This window comes from Corvus cornix, chromosome 1, assembly GCF_000738735.6.
Source record: "Corvus cornix cornix isolate S_Up_H32 chromosome 1, ASM73873v5, whole genome shotgun sequence".
Classification (NCBI taxonomy): domain Eukaryota; kingdom Metazoa; phylum Chordata; class Aves; order Passeriformes; family Corvidae; genus Corvus; species Corvus cornix.
The window spans coordinates 252,575-275,332 of record NC_046332.1 but is presented as its reverse complement, the minus strand read 5'-3'; the positions used below and the strand labels follow the sequence as shown (position 1 = coordinate 275,332).

Below are 22,758 nucleotides of genomic sequence, written 5' to 3'. Positions count from 1 at the left end.
AAAGATCCAACCAACTTTCAGGGTTCAATTCAGCTTTAATTATTAGATTAATAATTATGTAAACAGGCAGTAAATTCCTTTTAAAGACAATAAAAACATTTGGAGAGTAAGTTAATGTTCAGAAGCAGAGCGATGCTCCTCCAAGCATCGCCCGAAATCCCACTGCACCAATTAATATCGGGATATTGTTTAGCCTGACCATTTACCAGCACAGCAGGTCACGAGGGAGGAGTAATTTAAACCAGCCGTGGAATGGCTTTGAAATGAGACAAATAAACTGCTACAGTGATGGCTGGAAATGTGGTTTGAGGCCCATTTCCACCACCCCCACTCCCCGTGAGCTCTGCTTTACCTGAGGAGCTGCAATGACCTCACTGGGCAGCAGGACAGGGGGAAAAGGGGGCTCTTGGCACAGACCTCATTCCCTGGATGGGGTGGTGGGGTGGGAAAAGGGGTCAACAGCAAGCACCCTGGTGAGGAGGGCCACAGGGATGTGGGTACCATGCCTTGAGTGCCACAGGGGAAGAGGAGAGCCCCTCGACCACCTCACCCCTCTCCATCTCCCACCAGCCCCCAGGGGACAGGGCTGTGATCACAAGGAACCAGGCACTGAGGTTTGGCACGTCCTCCCTACGCCCAGCTGTGGGAAAGGAGGGAAGCACTCCATTATCACTCCTCACACAGGTTTTAACATGCCTCAACTTATTCTCTGCCTCTTAAAAAACCCAAACAAGCCATGAAAAGGAATGTATAATCACCTGGCAGGGCACCTCTCTGCTCCAGCTTGCAGGCTCTGCCCCACCATGTTCTTTTCCCAGCCCAACATGACTTGTGAAACATTTTACACAATGGGCACCTCGAACTTTTCAAGGGAAACAACTTCCAGCCCCATTGGCAGAACAGGCTGAGGGCTCCTGACAAGGAAACATGCCCCACTGGGATGTGGACATGGAGGTGAAATGAAGAAGAACAACGGTTTGTTTACGCAGGAGATGCGGCAAACGCTGGCCAAGTGGCATCCGAGTGCATCCCAGGCTCTGGGGGAACCCTTTCAGCACCACAAAACCCCACCTGCGCAGCTGTGCCCAGCACTGCAGCACGGGCATGCAGATGCCAGCGGGGAAAAGCCTTCCCAGGAGCAGCTCAGCTGTGGGCAGGCAGGAAGCTGTGCCAGCACTGCCGACTCCAACAGCCGCGTCCCGTGGAGCTGCTCGCAAAAACCGGAGCTTCATTTGGGGCACGAAACACTGAGAAAATCCCAACCCGGGAGGCAGCCAACAAGATCTGGAATATCAGAATCCCAGATTCGTGGAATGGTTTGGGTTGGAAGGGACCTTAAAGCTTATCCAGTGCCAGCCCCTAACAGGAACAAGGACACCTCCCACTGTCCCAGGTGGCTCCAAGCCCCAATGTCCAGCCTGGCCTTGGACACTGCCAGGGATGCAGGGGCAGCCACAGGGAGGGAAAAAGGATTGTAGTTAATCCTCCCAACAAACAGAAAGGCTGGGAGAACGCTGGGAAGGTTCAGTGTGAGGATGTGTTCCTGCTCCCAGGGCTCAGCAGGGTTAATAACCTGCTCTTCTCACAGCCCCACATGTAAATACACAATTCTGGGGCACAGGGCCGCCGCTGTGAGTTGATGCTCAATAGTTCCATTTTAGTTTTCCTCCTTAAGGCCTGACTTCCAACTGCGTTCTGAAAAGGAAACAAGTCCTGGACTTGTTTGAACAAGTGGGTAACACCTGCTCCAGGCTTTTGGCTTTACTGCATTGTCTGGGGTTTGGGGTTTGTTCTTTAAAGCCCAACCTAACAGGCTTAGAGGAAAAAAAGAAAGGCCCCTAACCAGTTTCAAGAGTAAGAGAGAAAAAGACTTCATTCATTCACTCCTTTGTTTTCAGAAAACCTACCCTGACATTTCTTTGCCAATACATCAGGAAAACTGCAGCAAATGCAAACACAGGCAGGATGGTGCTTCAAAGGGAGAAGGTACAGCCCTGCTTTGGCTCCAGTTTCTCCTGACCCAGCCTCTATTCTGGGATATTTCTGTATCAGTGAGCTCGTTTTACTGGAACTCTTAACAAGCAGGGAAGACACGGCAGCATCCCGCCTGCCAAGTGCTATTTGTTTATGCAAGATTTCCAGAATCCATCTTCTTTTCTTCCCCAGAAACATGCTGTACACTCAGAAGGAAGACATTGAAGTGTCATCATGTGAGAGCTGGGCAGAGCTGAGCCGTGCTGGAGTGGGAACCCACTTCAGCAGACTCCGGAGACACTTCCATCCCAACACTCACATGACTGGAGTTCTGCACAGTCCCGCCGGGCCGGGCCCAGCTCACGGCTTCCGACACCACCCTGACAGGCAGCTTTGCTAAACTAACCAGGAGTAAGAAACCCTGCAGAATTCCAGGGAGAATCAGCCCATGACTCCCGCTTGGAGCAGGGACGGACGTGAAGCAAGAGCTGTTAGTTCGCCTGTCGCCGGTAGGGCTGCCCCGGCCCACGCTGTTCCAGGCAGCTTCCAGATGAAGATTAATGGAGACAGGAGCACAGCTCCCCTGCAAGCCCAGCCCGCCAGCCAGTGACTTCAGCCCAAATTGAACTAGGAATTGGGAATCCCACAGGAACGCTGCTTGGAGGTTTTCTCCACTTAAACACGACCCATCCGCATGAAACAAAAATCTGTCGGGGGTGATTTTGCCCAATTAATCCAGTAAGGAGTTTGGTGGGAATATTCCAGAGAATGCCACATGCTGTGAGCAGATAAGTAACATGTCCCACTGTAGAAGTTTCCTAACTTAGCCTGTATTTAAGGCAAGCAATAAATAACAGCACTGAACATGGTTCTTAACACCAACATAAAATTAAAAAACCCAAATGCTGTTAATTTTGTTGATGCCTTTGCTGTGCCAGTTGTAACAGGTTGATAAATTCCTACAGAAAGGATATCATTCATAAGGACCTCGCCTGCCTCTGCTGGGACAATTTTTAGGGATGTACTCAGCAAAAGATAATGCACAACAGGTTATGTGCACCACAATGGGTTGGAATTTGCACACAGAGAAGAATAAATCAGAATAAAACCCATTTACTATCACAACAGTTAACTATAAACTTTAATTTAGCTGGGAGACCAAATATTGACATCCTGCACTGGATTGACCATGAAGTTTTGCCTGATGGCACACAAAGCTAACCCGATGCTTAAACAACAACAATTAATAAGTTGGCAGCTACACCAGCTTTAAATATCAAAATTCTACCAATATTTTCCCAATCCATTCAGGTGAAAAAACATCAACGCAAGAGCCATCCACCTTTTTCAAGATTACAGTGCCTTTCATGCAAGAAACCAGAAGCAATGCCACCTCCGAAGTCAGTAAAGAAAATTAGAACTAGAAGAGTAATAAATTCCATTTTTAATTGGGGAAAATGCCAGAAATAATAAAAAACTAATAATCCTTATGGAAGCCCAGCTGAAATATTTGCTGATTCAAAATTCAAATGGTCCTGCGTTGGACTAACAAAGAGTTATATTTAGAGTATTTCCAAGGTTCTCTTTCTGAGAACAGCACAGCCCTACGTGCATCCGCCTCCCTGGTGCCAGAGGGAGCCACAGAACACGGTTATCTGCACGGGGCTGTGAGAAGCTGAGGCACAAATGGTCATTTAGTCAAAACCCCCACTCAATTTCTGTAAGAAACCCCGATAACCCAAGCCCAGGCACATGGTTTGAAAGCCTCCCGCTCTCAGGGATCAAGCGCCTCACGTACATTTTACACGTAATCCTCTGAGCACTATTACAGCGTCACAATGGAAATTAAGTAACAGCTTTCAAGTGCAGCTATTGAGATAATCACACTCAGCCCGGGAAAGAATCAGCAAGCCCCAGCACTCCCATCCACGGCCCCCAGTGAAACAGCTCATGCCAACAGGGGGCATTTCAGATCCCACTCTGTGCTGCTGAATAAACCCGGGCTTACACAAAGCTGTCCCGGGGGAAGCCCATTTTCTGTCCCTGCTCTGGTGGAACAACCTGCACTACTCACACGGGGAGGGCTCCTGCCCCCGGTGTTCTCTCTATGCTCGGTGCTGCTGCTCATTTTCATGTATTCAACCCAGCTGTCAGAGAACACTCGGCTCAGAGGCGGGGGAATGTTTATCAGAGAAGGGCAGGGGTATTTAATGCTGAGGGCCCCTTTTTTTCCCCTTGAGTTTTTAAATTCTAGAGGATTCTGTTCAGTTGCAAGCCAAGAATTTCAGCACGCAGCACCCCTGCTGCCCGACAGCTTCAGTGGGTTATTCAGTGGTGAAGCGTAAGCAAAAGCTGTGTCTGAGAGAGAAGGTGCTAGATTAGGGCTCCACTCTTCAACTTAATTCCAGGGATTCACAGGCAAGTACCTGAAATCTCCCTGAGACTCAAATCCCCTTTTACAAATGGAGAAATTCCTCTCCTGTCTCACTGAAATAAAGCCAGAGTAAATCACAGAATCACAGAATGGTTTTGGCCGGAAGGGACCTTCCAGATCATCCCTTCATCCAGGTGAGGTGCCCGTGCAGGGGACGTGGCGGTGACAAAGATCTCCTCAGACAGCAGGGGCTGTGCTCAGTATGGTGCAACTTCATCACAGTACCACAAAACTCAAACTCACTTTGCTCCACACGAAAGAGCTCTAAAATCAAGTGAAAGGAGTCACATTCACCTCCAGAATTTGGCTGCTACACAGACTTGTGGGACCCACTCAATTACTTTGGGGTAATATTGCCATAAATTGTAGGTCAGGCATAGAGGAATATGAATCCCTGGCCTCTGCCATTCCTCTACTAGGTTCAAAAGAGAGGTTGGACAAAGATAATCCCCTTATTGCTCTGTCAATTTTACTAGCAGAGACTCTAAATGCAAAATTTGGTCCAGCTTGAGCAATAAAAAACGATTTTCATTTCCAGGCTCCCAAGAGCTGCGGCCGAGAGCCCCACCGAACTCCAGGAGCCTGAGAGCTCCAGGCTTTTGAAAGCCCTGCGAGCAGGGAGCTGAGAAGGAGGTTGGACAGGCTTCCACACGAATGGATTACAGTTCTGAGACCTCAGGAGAATTCCGCTCCAAACCTCACGGCGACACGTTGTGGTGCCGTCTGCTGCGAGCGGGGTTGTGAAAAGCAGGAGCTGCCAGGGAGGCGTGAAGTCTGTCCCTTCTGTGCCCAGCTCTGAGCAACGTGGGGACGTGACTCACATCTCACTGCGCACCGAGCCAGGCAAGACATTTCATTGCCATTTAGACAATGAATCAGGAGCTCTGCGAGGAATACAACCCCTACGAGGCCTTATCTTCCTGTATTCAAAAACAGACTTTATTTTTAAGACCAATCTGATAAAAGGGTAATTCTATATACCTGCTGAAAATGTGCTGATCCTTGATTCCTTCTCAGCAGTAGGACATGCTGCCAAACCCTCGAACCACAGATCCACAGAACATCCTGAATTGGACGGGACCCATGAGGATCGAGTCCAACCCCCTGACCCTGCACCAGACACCCCAACAATCCCATCACATTCCTCAGAAACACCTGGCTCCTCCTGGATGTGTTTTACTTTTTCCATGAATAATAGAGGCCCAAAGCAGGTTACAGAAAAGTCAGTGGAAGCGACAGGTAGGCAGAGGTTTTGAAAAACTGCTGCTGCTGCCTTAAGTGACTCGTTTTGGGGTTCAACGAGCAAAAAGTGCATTAAAATTTCAAAGGATTCCTGTACAGAAATAGCTCTGCACAGCTGGAGTGGCTTCAAGTGAGATGCACACTCTGATGAGCAGGTTCAAGATTGCTCTGAAAGAGCTAAATATCTGCAATCTTGTCTGAATGCCAGGTGAGCTGTGCTCCTCCTAAACCCGCTGAGGGAACAGGGGCTGGGCAGCCACTTCAAACGCAGGATGATCAAACCTTGGGATAAGCACGGCAGAGCTCGAGCAGGTTCTGGGGACCAGCAGGACAAGCCCCTCAACCCGGGAAACCCTGGAGCTTGAACTAGGAGCCCATCTCATCCTGCAAGAGAGGACGTGGTCACGGGGACAGCAGGTCTATGTCCTAGAAGTGAGGCCAGCTGGACCCCAAATTAACTCCAAAGGCAATCACTCAGACTTCTTGTTCCCCTTGTACACAATAGTTCTTGGAAAAATGCACTGGAAACATGCAGACTTCAGGGAAGGCTCAGGTTGGACAGCAAGAGGAATTTGTCCATAGAAAGAGTGGCTCAAAGATTGGAACTGCCCAGGGAGGTTTGGAGTCCCCATCCCTGGAGGTGTCCAAGGAAGGCCTGGAGGTGGCACTCAGTGCTCCGGGCTGGGGACAAGGTGGGATCAGGCACAGCTTGGCCTCGATGGTCTCTTGAGTTCTTTTCCAGCCTCAGCGATCCTGTGATTCCGTGATTCTGAGCCTGGGGAAAGGCCCCATGGGATAACGTGGCAGCTCCTGGCACCCCCCAGGCTGGCGCGCCACAGGACCAGGGAGCCAGCTTCACTCCCAGCCAAAAGCACCCACAGGAAAAGCCTGGAATCCCAAACTGCTCATGCTGTCCCCACAGCTGTGCACATTTTGGTCTACAAGGGGTTATTTCTTCTCTTAATATACTGGTTTGCAATCTTGCCTGCCTGAACACCTCCTGTCCAGGAGCTGTGGGTCTTACTGGGTTCCTTCAAAGACTTCAGCCTTTTTTGCCCTGCACGTTTGTCCTCATTACCCACAAACATTTGCTGGAACACTTCACTATTTCCCTTCACAGGACACATTTCCCCAACGTTCTGCGTTGCTGAATTGTGCAGAACCAGCAAACTCCACTGCCACACCTCTTACAGGTTTGCAAGTCCTTGCATCTGTGCTTTACACACACGAGGCCTGTGGTGTCTGGAAGTGTCTTCCTTGTGGGACACCATGCACCCCGACCACCTCGGGAGCTGTTCAGGGGCCCTGCTGGACTGATCCTGCAGTTGTATCCCAGTGCTCCGGCGTGGGCTGAAACCAGAGCTCCACAGTCACACGAAGATAGGTGATCCTGGGTCCAGGGGCTCACACAAAGCTGGAGCTGTTTTCCCAGTCATCACAGACTTGGGATTGGCAATTATTTCATTTCCATCTATTCCGTGCTGGTGGGGGAATCTCTGTCCTGCCTCGGGCAGCAGGGCAGCCCCAGCTCCCATTTCCCAGGGCACCTAATAGAATCATAGAACTATGGAATATCCTGAGGTGGAAGGGACCCACAAGGATCAGAGTCCAACTCCTGGCCCTGCACAGACACCCCAACAATCTCACCCTGTGCATCCCTGGAGCTCTGGCAGCCTCGGGGCTGTGCCCATTCCCTGGGGAGCCTGGGCAGTGCCCCAGCACCCTCTGGGGGAAGAACCTTTCCCTCATAGCCAACATGAACCCCTCCAGACACAGCTCCAGCTCTTCCCTGGGGTCCTGTCACTGGCCACTGGAGCAGAGATCAGCGCCATACGACAGTGGAGCCAGGTTTTTGGCAGGCACTAAGTGGGTCAGCCTCCTGCTCTCCAGCAGAACTAACCAGTGCATACCTGATGAGATCCCAGTCCCTGCAGCAGATTCAGAGAGACCAGACCCTCTCTGTCTGACCTCCATCCTTCCCAAATCTCTACCCCGTTCAGTGCCAGCCTCTCCCTGCTCCCTAACCAAACCCCTGCCTGGAAAAAGAGTTCCCAACAAGGACAGCTGTAAAGTACTGGGACAGAGGAGGTTTCTCCCTTAGCTGTGAAGCCCCAGGAGGCTGCCAGCACACCTTCCCTGCAACGCCTCTGCTTCCAAATAATCCAGCCCCTCTTCCCAGCAGCCCGAGCCCTGCAGATGGATCTACTGTCAAAGCCACGCTCCCAAAAAAGCCTTGGTTTCTCTCCTTGCACTTGCCCAGAAGCACAAACCAAGGGCACTGCGATTTTCTCATGCCCCCAAACAGTCACTGCACATTCCCTGCATTGCTTCACGTTGTTTGGAAACACAGACTCAACCTACACGGATGTGCAACTTTACCCTTCTCTTGCCTCAACCCCTGCTGCACCAAGGCTGGAGGGCACATTTCAGGAGAGAGGCACTGGCTGAGCCAGGGAGGAACGGACAGCCCATGACCAGGGGCTCCCAGGGACATTCCCAATGCGTCCTCAGTCTTCATGGAGCTCTGGACATTTATATGAACTTCCCAACTCCAGGTGGCTCAAAGCAACTGACTGCATGTTATTCCTCCTCAAAAATCTCTTATTCCTTTTAATTTCCCTTTTGAAAAACCTCCATAAACTCCAAACTTGAAGGTATACTCGGGTAACCATGTCAAACATAAAGACCTGTTTGAAGCAGTAAACAGAAGCTGAAATGTCATGGATTCATTCAGGTGCCTCCAGGAATGACAGCTTGAAGGAACACATCACACAGTGTGACTTTCCAAATTTTTAAAAACCAGGCTGGTAAATTACAGTGATTTATCACTCCACAACAAAGTACACACACGCAAAAGTGCTTCCCAGAAAAAGATTACAAAGCAATCACCCAGATGTTACTAAAGCATTAAGATTAATTTAAAAAAAAAAAAAAATCAGCAAGGAGCTGACTCCCACTGGCTTTTTATTGTCATAAATTTTATCCTGCAACTTCCAAGTGAACTGAGTTCTGGTTTGTACCTCAAGTTGTACACCCTGGCTGTGTGTGTTTGTGATGCCTCTGCTGCCCATCTCACACCTCTTACAGCAGCCCCCTCTAACTCACCATGGGGGCCATGAGAGTCAACAAAAGCACAACCCTCCTCCCACTTCAGCCAAAAAAACCACCAGATTTTCATTGTTGCAAAGGAAGAAAAAAAGGTTCCTTGTTACTGCTAAAAAAAGCACATCAATCATTTTTCACCAAAACAACCTTTGGCATGTGTTACACATCACCCACAGCGAAAGGCACGGGATGCCTGACAGAAGTTTTCAGTCGCTGCTTTCATTCCCCGCGCAGCCCTGCAGCCGTCCCCGAACAATCACACACACCCCCGGAAACCTGGAGCACTCGGGAGTTCCTGCCAAGGGGCCTCTCTCCCAGGACCCCCTCACCAGGAGGGGAGGGAAACCACTGGCAAAGGGAAGGAGCGGCCTGTGCACAGCTGAGGAGCAGTGGGGAAAGCTGGCAGGACCAGGCACAACCTCTGGGTTGGGTCTTCCAGGTTGTGCCAGCCATCCTGCAAAAACAAGGCACTGCTGGAGTCCCCATCCCTGGAGGTGCCCAAGGAAGGCCTGGATGTGGCAATCGGCGCTCTGGGCTGGGGACAAGGTGGGCATCGGGCACAGCTTGGACACGTTGATCCCAAAGATCTTTTCTGACCTAAAAGATTCTGTGCTTCTGTGAGGTGGCTGCACCAAGCAGCTTCCCAGCTCCTTCCCCAGCTCCCTTCCCAGCGGTGGCCTTGCGCAATGGGGAGTCTTTGTCTCCATGTCAGTGTCTGAGGGCCTGGGGCACACTCTGAATACACCTTCCCCACCCAGGTTAATGCAAATGAACAGCAAAGCAATTCCCAGCTGGGAAGCAGACAGCAGGAGGTTCTTTGTTTTCCCTGTTGGAGGGACTGGATGAGCACAGAGAGCTGCGTGCTCACCTGGCCAAGGCAGGACATCGGGATTTCTGAGCGTTACAGCAGCTTCCCATAGGTGTAGCCAAGCTGCTGTGAGGGTATTTCAGCAGCCACCGGGCAGTGTAAGGTATGGAGGGAGATCCTGACATGAGGGGCTCTGTTCATCTCCCAGAAACAGGGGAAGAAGGCATTGATGCAAAACCTACACACTTCCCTTTTTCCCTCCAACTTCTGCTATTTCAGAGACCCCAAAACCACTTTCTGGCTTTGGACAAAATGCTGCAGGAAAGGTCTGGCAACTTCCCCAGCTCCTGCAGCTGTGCTTTGCTGGTGCCCTACACTGCCCAGCTTCAGGGAGCCTCATCTTTGGAAAGGTCACCCTTAGTGCTCAACAGCTCCAGCACCACCTGAAAGGGACATTTCCCTACACACACAGGAAAAACACTTCTTTCATAAAGACACTGCTGATCCAGAGCTGGTTCTGCACTTATTATCCACTATCACATCCCCTCAACAAGTGACTCGTTCTCTTGCACCTCACAGGAGAAATTAAGACCACCACTTCCAAATTGTTTGGAAGGGAAAAGAGAAATAGAAACGCAGGGTAGCTTTCAGAAGAAAATAACAGTTTCTGCCTCTTCAGAAATAAACACAACTGCTCCCAACTCCATGGCTGCCCACTGGCACCCCTCTTTCCCTTACACCCACAGAAGAGCATACCCACTGTGACTTCCACACATTCCTGTGTCCACATGGCTGATCTCTGGGTGATGTCCCTGCCTGCAGATGCTCATGCCCTTCCAGCAGGATGTACGTGTGCAGGGTGATTTGTGGTCAGCCCCAAATCAGCTTCCAGAGGTGCTGCTCATTCCCTGTAGCTCAGGGGCACTCTGGCACTGCAAGGTGACGCAATGCGTCCCATACCAGTCTTGCTGAAGTGGCACCACGGAACATTTTCCGTGCTCCTCCTAACAACAGGCACACAGGGAACAACAGCCCAGGGAACGCCCGGCCACTTGTTAAACTCTGTTAACATCACCAGGAGCCTGAGCTCCCAATTACCCCATACTCTAGAACCATGGAATCATACAACTGTTAAGGTTGAGAAAGACCTCTAAGACCATCGAGTCCCTCCATGGGACATCTGTCTAGACACTACTAGAAAATGCCACAGTTGAACCACTGCTGGTTTCCCAATTTCCAGCCTGCCAGCCCAGAGCTCATTGCTGAGAAGACCAAAGGCAGAAACCAGAGTGGGAACTGCTGTGGGTGCTGGCAGCAGCGAGACCGTGGAGATTCCTGAGGCAAACCAGGAGCAGACCCCCTCTTCCCAGGACCAGAGCTTTCCCTGGGCTCGGCCTGCAGTTCTGAGGATGCATGTCTTGCCTGACGGGCACCCCCTTCCCCTGCCCAGATCATTCCTTTGCTTGGCTTTACGAGGGCTTTTCAAGCTGCCTGAGAACATCACAGCCCAACTCTCAGGGAAAGGCTAATTGGAAGCCTCAAAAAGCAATTACACTAAAAGCACTCTGCAGTGAATCAAGTACCTGTCTGCCAGCCCCAGCGCCACTCACAGGGCTGTGCCTCTGGGACACGGGCACGCAGAAAGGCTTCACATGTGGAACAACACAACAGCTTCCCCTGGAAGGAAGGAGGGGCTGGCAGTTCTCACAAACGTTCCCCCTTCCTCAAGCCCTCTGCCTCCATCCCACTGGGAATGCAAACACGCTGCCAGGAGCGAGTCTGCTGAACCAGGGAAAAGGATGTTCATGTCTGTTTCCAGTTCACTTAGAATTTGAGATGTCACAACCAATAAAAACTACATTCTGGTTCTAGAAACCCCTAACTCTTACGTGACCCATGCCTTGTGAGGCACAATAAAAACATAAATATCTACATGATAACTTCCCCTTTCACCCCCTGCTCCCGCACTGCTTGTGGCACAGCTGGGCTAATCCCATTCCCACTGCTCTGCATTCTGACCTCCTTAAACAACCCCATGTGAGGATGTTAAAACACTCTAATCTATAAATAATGTATTCCCCTCATCCAGCAATGGATTACTGGGCCATAAAACTCCCTGGAACGCTCTGCACAGTCGCCAGTTTAACAAAATAATACCCAGGAAGATGCATCAGAAGAGACTCATCCTCTTTCTTGATGAATTCTTGCAAAGATTCGATGCCACCGTTACTTCTGCACTGGATTTTTCTTTACGATTAATTATTTAGAAGCTGATATTTTATTCTAGCGGCCTTTTTTTGCCCCACATCAAAGACCCTTTAATTTGTTGAACTAATAGCCCTCACAACCTGAGAGAAGACCAGTGCTGGCAAATGCTTCAGAGCCAAAGGGAAGCAATGAGGTCTCGCTGCTTGATGCACACAGTGAGGTCACAGTTTAGACTCAAGCCAGCCTGTTGTCCTAAGCAGGGAGCTCCCATTTCTGCCCCTCATTCTCCTGCCCCAACTTCTGGCAGGAGGATTCCCAGGCATTCCCTGAGCCAGTCCAGGTCACTGATCCTGCAGGAAACTAGCTGCACTTTCCTGGGGTTCATTTCCAAACAACCATTACCTACAACTCAAGCCACAGTGTGTAACTTCATTAGAGACAAACAAGTCTGCTCCAAACACTGATGCCTAATAGACTCACTGCCGCTGCAAAATCAATGCCATTCCTCAACACCAATTCCAGCAGGAATCCTACCACTGATTTCCCGGAGCAGAAGCATAAAGCTCAAGCAAATGCTTAAATGATGCAAATTTGCGGCTTGGCAGATTTTTTTTCTGTCAGGCATTTTGGAAAAATAAAGTGTTTCTGCCTCAAAACAAGTTAGAAACCAGACAGGCACCCTCTAAAGAGCAAGTTCCCCAGGAAGCGTAACCAGGCCTGCCACATTTGGGCACCTGATCCCTGAGCTCCGTGTGCCATGCTTAGCACAGCAATTTCCACACCTTTTCCATAATGCACGGATCACTTTTAGCTCTGAAAGGATGGGGAAAAACAAGCAACCCAGTGACACCCACCAAACCTGCTCGCTTCGTTCCACAGCACTGATCACGTGTGGAAATGTAAATCCCTCCTGCAATATTAAAACACCATCCAAGGAACTCACAGCCAGCTCAGCAGTGGGGCTCTGGTATACGAAACAAAACTACGAAAGCACATTTCCAACAGCTCCAGAGTGACTTAATTCCCAGAAAAAGGTATGCATTATCCTTTGCCTCTGCCCTGGAGGATTACTCATGGCTGATGGGTTGCACAGCTCTGAGTCAGGGCTGAACCCTGCCCGTGGGAAGGCAAGCCCGTGCCCCTTGGGAAGCAGAAGCCATCCCCAACATTCCCACAGCAGCCCTGGGGACAGCAGGTCAGGGTGGAGAGCCGGGACAGGATGGGGAGCTCGTCCCCCAGAGCGCAGGGCCAGCAGACAACGCTGCCGCTTGGTGCTCAGCCCTGATGCTTAGTCACAGTAATTGCAGAGCCAGGGCTCTGTGCTCACATTTCCTGTCACCAACCCAAGAATTAGGCAATTTAGATTCAGAGATAGCACCCGGGATATTAAATAACTTGATAAGCCATCGCTGAAGGAACCAGGAGAAAAATGAGCAGCTCGATACGGAGGAGGTTCCCCCAGTCCCAGCTCCGCAGTGTTCCCAAATCTCTGGGAAGTGTGAGCACCCCCAAGGCAGCCTTCCCCCCTCACAGAGCAGCACTGCCCTTCACAGCCCCCCAGCTCTCCCCACCTCGCAGAGACACCCAACAGAGCTGGATTCAAGTTGAAACCTTTCACGGGGCTCATTTTCAACAATTAAAGAGCATGGCAACCTGTAATTACAGAAAATAAAGCCAGACAGCTGGAGAAGGGAACATCTCTAGCCAGTAACACAACACTACATTTTCTCTCTTAGGGAATTCAGCTATGAAGTCCCCAGCTCCCATTCAATCAGTTTGAGCCCGCAGTGTCCAGGGAGCAGTGCAAGCCCTGGAAAAGCAAACAGCCCTTGACAACCCAACTAAACACAACTCAGAGAAAGCAACCCCTCTATCCACACCGCGGAGAGACGGGAATTGGGAGAGGAAAGCCTTCCTGGACACACAGCGTCAGGCAGCCCGAGGGTGCTACACCCCCAAACACATTTCCCCAGCTTTATCCAAGTCCCAGCTGCTCCCGCTCCCCCCGCCCGGCTCCCAGCGGGCAGGCAGAGCTCCTGCCGCCCGCCAAGCTCTTACCGCTCATCATCAGCAGCACAAACATCTTTGCCTGTTGTGCTTCCCAAGCCCCAGCTGCCGGTAACAGAAAGGAGGAAGCGCCAGCGTTTCATTCCCCTTCTGCTTCGGAGTGGGTGTAACTTGCGAAGTTTCACGCTAAGATGAGACGGGTCAATTGGGTGTGTTTGAAGGTTTGGGGTTTTGCCCATCCCTCCCTTCCTCCCTCCCTCCTTCTCTTCCTCCCTCCCTCTCCTGATTAATTCCTCCCGTCACAGGCTTCAGATGAGCTGCCACTCAACCCCCCGGCTCCTGAAATCTGGATTCCTAGGGACATCCTTCCAGGGTGACTTTAACTCACCAGCGCTGCGAGAGGAGCCAAGAACTAAATCCCCAGTGAGCCCGCAGAGGCGACTCGCTCCTGCATTCCCAGTGCACCAGCTCCCTTCCCCACGCACGGTATTCTGCTGTGTTTGCAGGGAGCAGCTCACCAGCAAGACAGAAAATAAAACATTCGGACCTACTCTGTGCCTTTTGCCTCTGCCCTCGACTCCCCCACGACTCCGAGGGTTTCCCTGGGTACGTATCCGGATGGTGCTTCTGGAGAGAACGCGTTAAAAACACACCAGCAGCTGCTCCCACCGAGCTGCCCACAGGTGCAGAAGGGTTTCCAGGATCAGGAACTTCGGGGAATTAGAAATTACGCGTAGATCTGGTTTTACTTAATTCCCTACTTCCACATAACTGTCTCTGGATTAAGATTTGAGCAGCAGCATCCTCCAGACCAGGGCTGGCTAATGGTTGCTATAAATAAGAAATACGAACACAAAACCCAAACCATCTGTGTTTATCCCCCAACCTCCCCCACCTTGCCTCTGCACCACGTATATGGGACAAGGCAAACAGGTATGAAACTGCTCTGGAAAGGAAGTAGACAACACAGTAAATATTCTTTACAAGCAGAAATCAAATTAATTAACAAATTAACATTTACAACTCTGCGTGATACTTCACAAACACCAAGTATTGAGCAATAACTGTACCCTTGCAGTCCCACCCTCTGCAACCCAGCAGTGACCGCAAGTCGGGAAAAGGACGGAACCTTGAGGAAAAGAACAAAACAAAATGGCAAAAGGCTCATGCAGGAGCCCAGTTCTGACCCAGGGCTGGACATGCTGCTGTGGGACTGCAAGGATTTAACAGCTGGAGTGCGGCTGTAGGGCTCCCCACGCCCAGGTGCTGCGGGTACAGAGCAAGGGAGGGGATGATTCTATTTTGGGACAGGGACGAGATATCAGAGAAGCAATTTGACACGGCACAGTCATCCTTACAGCCCCCGCGACCAGGAACAGGAGTGAGCAGTGAGTTTGAGCCCACTTCAAACAGCACGTTGGGTTTAACTTCTCATCTCAGCACTCGCAGCCTCAGATGTTTCCAACAGATCCACCCACGCTCAGCACGAGGTTCCCCCATGACCATAGGCACACCCCAGAAGCATCAGAGTGCTCCACCTTGACAGCAGCAAAGGGCTGAAGGAGGGATGGGATCTGACACTGTTTGGACTGAGCAGCACTGAAACAATCAATCCTCAACATTATGGTGAATTTAAACCCAGAATGAGCAAACCAACAGCTCCCATCTGCGCGACAAACAAACGCGAGAGAAGCTTTCAGTACACCCCGAGCAGACGAGCAGGTTTGGTGAGCCCTGAGTGACTCAGAGGGCAACAGGGGCTGCTGCTGCCTGCCTTCGGGTCCACTCAGGCACGGCCACCTCCAGCCCGCTGGAACAGGTCAGCGCTCCCACACCGCCCAGCCGGGATCACTCCCATCGGAATGGAATCATTCCCATTGGAGCGGCCTTGCCGTGAGGCGGACACGGCATGTACCTACACACAGGTGTGCACACACCAGCTCCCACAGACACAGCACCCACATTGCCACACTCAGAGGAGGGACAGGTGCTTACTACGACAGATCCAGCGATTGTCTGGAGTGATTTTCAGATTTGGAGGGCAAAAGGCAGCACCACCCTTCTGCCACCAGCGCCGGGTCCATCTGCGCCCTGCCACAGCACTGTGGGGCGTCTCTTCCTGCTACCCAAAGAAAATCCTTGGAATGGCCAGAACTCCCAGGAAAGCATGAGCTATGTGTGCTACCCCTACTCTAAGAGAAGCTTGCAGAAAGCTTCAGACATTGGTGAGACCACTGGTGGGTTTTTAAATCATTTTGTTGGAAAAGACCTCCAAAGCCATCAAGTCCAACCTGTGCCTGATACCCACCTTGTCCCCAGCCCAGAGCACTGAGTGCCATGTCCAGGAATTCCTTGGACACCTCCAGGGATGGGGACTCCAAACCTCCCTGGGCAGCCCCTGCCAATGTCTGACCACACTTTCCATGGGGAAATTCCTGCTGATGTCCATCCTGCCCCTCCCCTGGCCCAGCCTGAGGCCGTTCCCTCTTCTCCTGTCCCTGTTCCCTGGGAGCAGAGCCCGACCCCCCCCCGGGCTGCCCCCTCCTGTCAGGGAGTTGTGCAGAGCCACAAGGTTCAGTGCAGGTGTGTAAAAGAAAAGTAGTGACTTCCCCCTCAATCATGACCCTCAGCACTGGAAGAAAAACCAGCCAGCCATAAACAGCAACCCTTATGTATGGAGAGAGATCCACAGAGGGAGAGGCAAGGAAAGCCTTCGCCCAAGTCATGTAGGATCCAACCCACCCTCCTCCTAGGAAATGAGATGCTTCCTCCAGAGAAGCTTGGCTGCGTGAGCGACCTGGCAGGGCCCGGGATGGTGGGAGCAGGAGGCCTGGCCACGCAGGGAAGGCGTGGAGCAGCCGTCCAACAGGAGCCTCGCCGGGAGCCCTGGCGGGCAGTACCCCGGCGGGCAGTGCCAGGCCCGGCGTGTCCGCTCCCGCTGGGGAGAACAGGCATTTCCAGGCCTGGCCCCGGCTCCCGGCCCCGCTGACACACTGGGATACACCCTTTTGATGTGGGCTTCCTCCGAGGGCGCGAGCCAGCTTGTGTAAACAGCAGTGCTCCCCTGCGCCAAGCAAGGAGCGAGGAACTACCAAAACCTGTTCTGAGCCAGCCCGGCATATTCTGCCCGAAACGGCACGGAGACAGCCAGGCCAGCTCCAGAGCTGGATGCCTGCAGGGAATGTCGCCTCCAGGAGCTTCAACAAGCAGCCATGAGCTCAGCCCTGCAGCTGGGCACAAAATGACCCTCCTCTCTTCAGCCGAGTCATGATACCACTGGGAAAAGTCTCTTTTCCTTCCGTCCTTCTGGCAGGATGAATCCCACCAGTCTGGAGAAGAGGAAATTAGGTCAGACCTCAACGGAGGCTGCACCTCCTCCTGAGGGGCAGCTCCGATCTCTGCTCCCTGTGACAGGGACAGGACCCAGCACAGCTGGAGCTGTGCCAGGGTAGCGTCAGGCTGGAGATCAGGAAAAGGTTCTTCCCCCAAAGGGGGGAAGATGGTGGTGGAGCACTGACCAGGCTCCCCAGGGAATGGTCACAGCTCCACAGAGCTCCAGGAGCCTTTGGACAACACTCCCAGGGATGCACAGGCTGGGATTGTTGGGGTGTCTGTGCAGGGCCAGGAGTTGGACTGGATGGTCCTTGTGGATCCCTTCCAACTCGAGACATTCCGTGATTCTATGAACCTTCCAGGGACCCACAGGCTCTCCCAAATATTGAGCTGAGACATGGATATCCCACCACAGAGCCCAGAGGAGAAAGGTCCCACAACACAGCACTTCTCTGCTGTGAAAGGAAGGGAGAGGGAGTCCCATCAGACACAATTCGGGTCTGCATCCTGCATAAAGGTGTGTTTACCAACCCTAGTTAACATCCTGGGCCTCTCACACCCTGGCACACCTGCTAATTAGCACACATGAGTTAATATCATTTTAACAATGGATTAGCACTTGGGGCAGAAAGAAGGGAGTCACTTCAGCACAGTGACTCACCCTGAGCACAGCAGGAAGGTGAGATACAAGGAGCATCTGCTACACTCACACAGTGCTCCGCAGACCGTATCTCCTTAACTAAGGCTTACTTTACAAAGACAAGGTGCTTCAAAAATTCATGATTGTATCTGTCTTATTTTTCACCTGCACGCACAGCTGGCCTTGGAGGAGCATTCCGTCTCCACCATCCAGACAACCGGAGCCACTCGGGTCCTTCTGCAAGTCATGGTGGGGTTCCTGAGGTGATTATCACCTACCTTGATCAGATGTGTTTCAGGACACGACCCTGGGCCCACTAGCCACTAATCATCTGTCAGGAACATCCCCGGGGGAACACCAAGGAGCTGATGTCCATGGCCCGTTTTGGTGCTTCTCCAAACATCCCATAAGCACAGACGAAGCTGGCGGCACTCACAGGCACGGGGCACACGTCACTGGGATGTTAGTGCCCTTTTCCACGGAATCCTGGAAAAACTGCAGCCCTGTAAACGTGACCTGGCCTTCAAAGTCCCCCGTGGATGATGTGGGCAAGCCATGCACTGGCCTTCACCCTGGAATCCCACTCCTTGTGCCTGTGCAGCCTCACGTACCTGGCAGGACCAAAGGGTTGTCCCTGCGTAGGTGGGGACAGTTTGACTGGAGCCATCTTGGATTCAATCATAAACTGAAGAAGAAAGCTGACATAGCTTGCATTGGTTTTTTTTAAAACCTCAGCTTTCAAACTGGATCTCTGTGATGCAGCACCTCACAAGATGGAAAACCACTACACCGCCATCAGAATCACTTCTGCGCCCTCAAAGTGATGTTTAACACACTGCCTGCCTTTGCTTTGTCCAATAAAAACCTGCCAGCCAACCCTTGGCAATTACAAAACATTAATGCCATGAGAAGTTACACTGTGTTGAATGCATCCATACTCCCTGCTATCACAAAGATTTTCTCAGCCTCATGTTTCTATTTGGGATTAGGAAGGGAGTTGTGAAAGGCCAGTATTGTTCAGTCACAAATAGTTCCCTTTCAGCCTCTACAGAAGTCAGGTAATGAATTACAGGAGGTTTTTTTCCCTTTGGAGAGGTCAGCAGATATATCAGCTCCTGGGAAAGCTGATCCCTGTTGTTTCGCTACAAGGGGAGCTGAAAAAGGTTCCTAATGAGCTCCAGGGAGTGGATGCTGGCAGCGGGCCAGCACCTTTGCCTGCAAAACCAAGACAAGTGACGAGAGGCAGGAACCACCTCTGGCCCAAGCACAAGTTAAATTTTAAAGCTTGCATTTCATGGCGCTGCTTGTGGCTGGCAGCTCTCGCACCGATGCGGGCACTCTGCTTGCAGACACCCAAAGAACACCCTGAGCCTGAAGGGCCCCACAGGGATCATCCAGCCCAGCTCCTGGCCCTGCACAGACACCCCAACAATCCTGCCCTGTGCATCCCTGGGAGCACTGTCCCAAGGCTCCTGGAGCCCTGGGGCTGTCTCATCACTTAGTGGCATCACCTCATGGGCAAAGGCAGGGCTGCTCATCTCCCCTGGGACCGTCCAGGTGTGTGCAGGTACGACACACACCTTTGTGTATGTAGGATCAGTACCTACAGAAAACCCCTGTTTCCAGTCATCAACAGACCACCCGCAGTGGGGGAGCCCTTCTGGACGCACACACAGGCCCAAAGTCACCCCGAGCTCTTCACTGCCCAGCACCAGGGGGATTTATGGGGTGCCCAAGACCATCTGGCTGAGCTGGAGGCTCCAACCCAGGTGCCCCTGAGCAGGGACATGGCTGTGGCTGTGACATCCCCATCGAACTGGGGGTGCAATGCCCCAGGGCAGCACCCACCACCCCATTCAGTCCGCACCACGACAGCCGCGTGGTGCAAGGATAAGCCAGAGCTTAACAGAACAGGGACTGCTTCCTTTTTCCATGGGAAGGCTCAAGAAGGAACATTTTATTCAAGACCTCTAATGCAAACACCTCCTCTCATTTTTTTGAAGCCAGGCAGTAGCTGCTGTCATTTTCATGCTGCGTACTGACACACTTCCACCACATCCCTGCCAATAGTTTTAATTTCATTGGAAAAATCAGCTCCGAACGAGAGTGACAAGCTGCACGCTAGTGACGATGCTGTCAAGTGATGGGTAATGTAGGTTTACTTTAGCTGTCAAAACTTTTCAATACTAAAAATAGCTATCACAAGCTTCTGGACTCACTGCACTGAAGCATTAAACACACAGGATATTGACACCCTCAGAAGCGCCCAAAGCCACTCACAGCCGAGCAAAACCAGCAATGTGTGATGGACAGCAAAGGTCTCCGAGTGTTACTTACTTTGAGGAGAGAAAAACAACACACTGCAGGATGAAATCTCATATCCACGCCGGCCAAAGCGAAGACAAGATGCTGCACACACCCCATGAGACAGAACAGCACAATATGGGATGCAAACACAGGCAAAGACAGAGAGCAAGAAAGAGAAAAGCTTAGAGAGGAAATCTTGTACCCTGTTATCCCAGCTCTTGGTCCAGATCCCACGGAAAGGGAGGGCAGAGATCGTCCCATGGCAGCTCCTCCTTTCCTGCCTGCCATCCTTCACCTGCCCCTGCCCAGCAAGAAAGGACACAGAGCTGTGAGGCTGGGAAGGATGGGAAAGCAGGGAAGAGCAAGGGGTTTTGCCAGAGGGATGAGGTTTCCATGGAAGGGGTGAGTTCTCCCCAAGCAGTAACCTGTCAATGGACACCAGCTAGGCAGCAGCTCACCAAAGGGGACAGTGGGTAAGGTGGCACAGGAAGGTGGGGGGGGAAAGGGACCATTTCCACATCAAATCCAGCTTTTTTATTCCCTCTGAGGCACTGGGATGACAAGCACAGGCAGGGCTGTCCCTCTATTAGACCAACATTTATGGCAGAAAGAAAATGAAGCATCATAAGGAATTACTAATTAGATGTTATCATAACCCTGTGTATAACTGAAGCAGCACTCTGATGTGCTTTGTAAATAATTAGCAAATTAACTTTCACAATGCCCCTGCAAGGCAAGTATTATCCCCATCTCCTGCACGGCCCTGATGGAAAATAAAAGACAGTTTGGGCAGATTGCTCCCCTGCTCTGGACAACTGCAGAGCCGCCCAAACACAGGGAAGGGACATCAAAGAGGAAGAGGGAACTGGAGGCTCAGGGGGCACCTCGTGGCTCTGCACAACTCCCTGACAGAAGGGGGCGGGCTCTGCTCCCAGGGAACAGGGACAGGAGGAGAGGGAATGGCCTCAGGCTGGGCCAGGGGAGGGGCAGGTTGGAAGCACTGGAAGAGGCTGTTCATGGAGGTTTGGAGTGCCCATCCCTGGAGGTGTCCAAGGAAAGCCTGGATGTGGCACTCATTGCTCTGGGCTGGGGACAAGGTGGGCATCGGGCACAGCTTGGACTCCATGGTCTCAGAGGTATTTTCCAGCCTAAATGATTCTGTGATTCCATGATTCCTCATGTGCTGGAAGCAGGAATTGAGAGGGGAAATGCTCTCCACTCCCAGCAGACCCAAAGGAAACAACTCTGGGCTCCTTTTCTCCTGAACACACAGCTTCAAGCACAGACCATCGGTGCCTGCCACTCCAGGGACATGGCAGAAAGCACCCTGCCAGTAAAGAACTCCTCTGTCCAGACAGAGCTTCCCTGTCCATCCAATTCTACCTTCCACCTGAGCAGGAGGCTTCCACAAGGTTCCTTGCTCCCTTCCTCTCCCACACAGAAGTTCCTAAGGGAGAAGGGACCAGAGCAGCACCACAGCCACCCGCCCACATCCTCGTGTCACTGCCACCTTCCCCCCGCCGTGTGGGGCTGACTGGCACATCCAAACACGAGTCACCCCCTCAGCAGCTCACTGCCAAGTGGTGGGAGCAGGGAAGTGAGGGGAGGGAGCACAGAGGAAGAGGGCAGGAGCACCAACGCTGCTGTGACTTTGTGCCGGATGCACGCTCTCAAAGAGGCAGACTTGCATCTATTTTAGACGTGCTGCATAAAAATAAAAGATGCTGGTTGACTGCACATGTTCTCATTTTTAGAAAACAAGCTCCAATTTATTTCTTCTATTACAGCCAGATGGCTAAAAAAAAAAAAACAAAAAACAAAACCCCAAACCAAGTCTCCCGTCAATGTCACCTCAATGAAAAGAAGCCCTGACCTGGTTCCAACCTCCCTGGACCAGAGCACGGCAGAGGAACCTCACTGTTAACACCTCTCTCAGGGGACCCTGACCCCACTCACAGCCTGACCCAAAGCCCTCCAGGGTGAGCAGAGATCTGGACCTCAGGCCCTGCCCAGAGGGCCACCAGCACTGACTGTCACAGGATGACTCAGGGTTATAAACATTACAGCTGGCACACAGGGCTGGCACAACTGGACTGACCACACGTCTGTGCTCTATGTCTCACCGCCTTCCCTGCTTCCCCTTTCCTATTAACTTGTTCTAAGCTGCCTTGGGCAGTCTTTTTCCCTTTCAAAACTCACATCACGTTCTTTAATTGAAAGATCAACATGACTTTATATGAAGGTAAATGCTGGTTTTCAACTTTTCCTATTTATCCTGCCCTCATTCACAGCCATGACACAACATCCCATATAACACTATTTCCATGTATCTGTTTGCCTGTGCTGTGCTCCTCACAAGGAACAAACCCTTCATTTCAAAGCACAGTTTGTATCCATCTGTGGTCTCTGTCAGGCCTCCACAATGGTGGTGCCCTGCCAAGTCCAGCTGCACCATGTTTCAGTGGGACACAGGGAATCACAGGCAGAGCAGCTGGGATATACCAAGGTCTCCACCTTGAAGATGCTCATGGCAAAAAGGGAAGTGGGATCAGGTTCTCAGGAAAGGTTGTGCCTGCTCCATCCCTGCAGGTTTTCAAGCCCTGCCTGGAGAAGAGCCCTGAGGAGCCTGGTTTGATCCCAGAGCTGACCCTGCTTTGGGAGGACCCCACACGTCCCTTCCCACTAGAGTGACATGCTGAC

General features: G+C 51.7%; 1 protein-coding gene across 5 annotated transcripts in view; it reads right to left on the bottom strand.

Annotated features, from left to right (window-relative positions):
* The window catches only part of TIAM1 (TIAM Rac1 associated GEF 1), a 158,157-nt gene that overhangs the window by 85,925 nt on the left and 49,474 nt on the right, over positions 1 to 22,758 (bottom strand). For 3 of the 5 annotated variants that reach the window (XM_039554628.1, XM_039554609.1, XM_010391393.3), the window contains exon 1: positions 13,830 to 13,986. The exons of the other annotated variants lie outside the window; for them this stretch is intronic. Coding sequence is in view for 2 of the 3 variants with exons in the window: in XM_039554609.1 (XP_039410543.1) it covers positions 13,830 to 13,854 (25 nt within the window). In the remaining variant the exon portion in view is untranslated. Of the gene's footprint in view, positions 1 to 13,829; positions 13,987 to 22,758 lie in introns of those variants that run through there. 5 annotated transcript variants of the gene reach the window in all.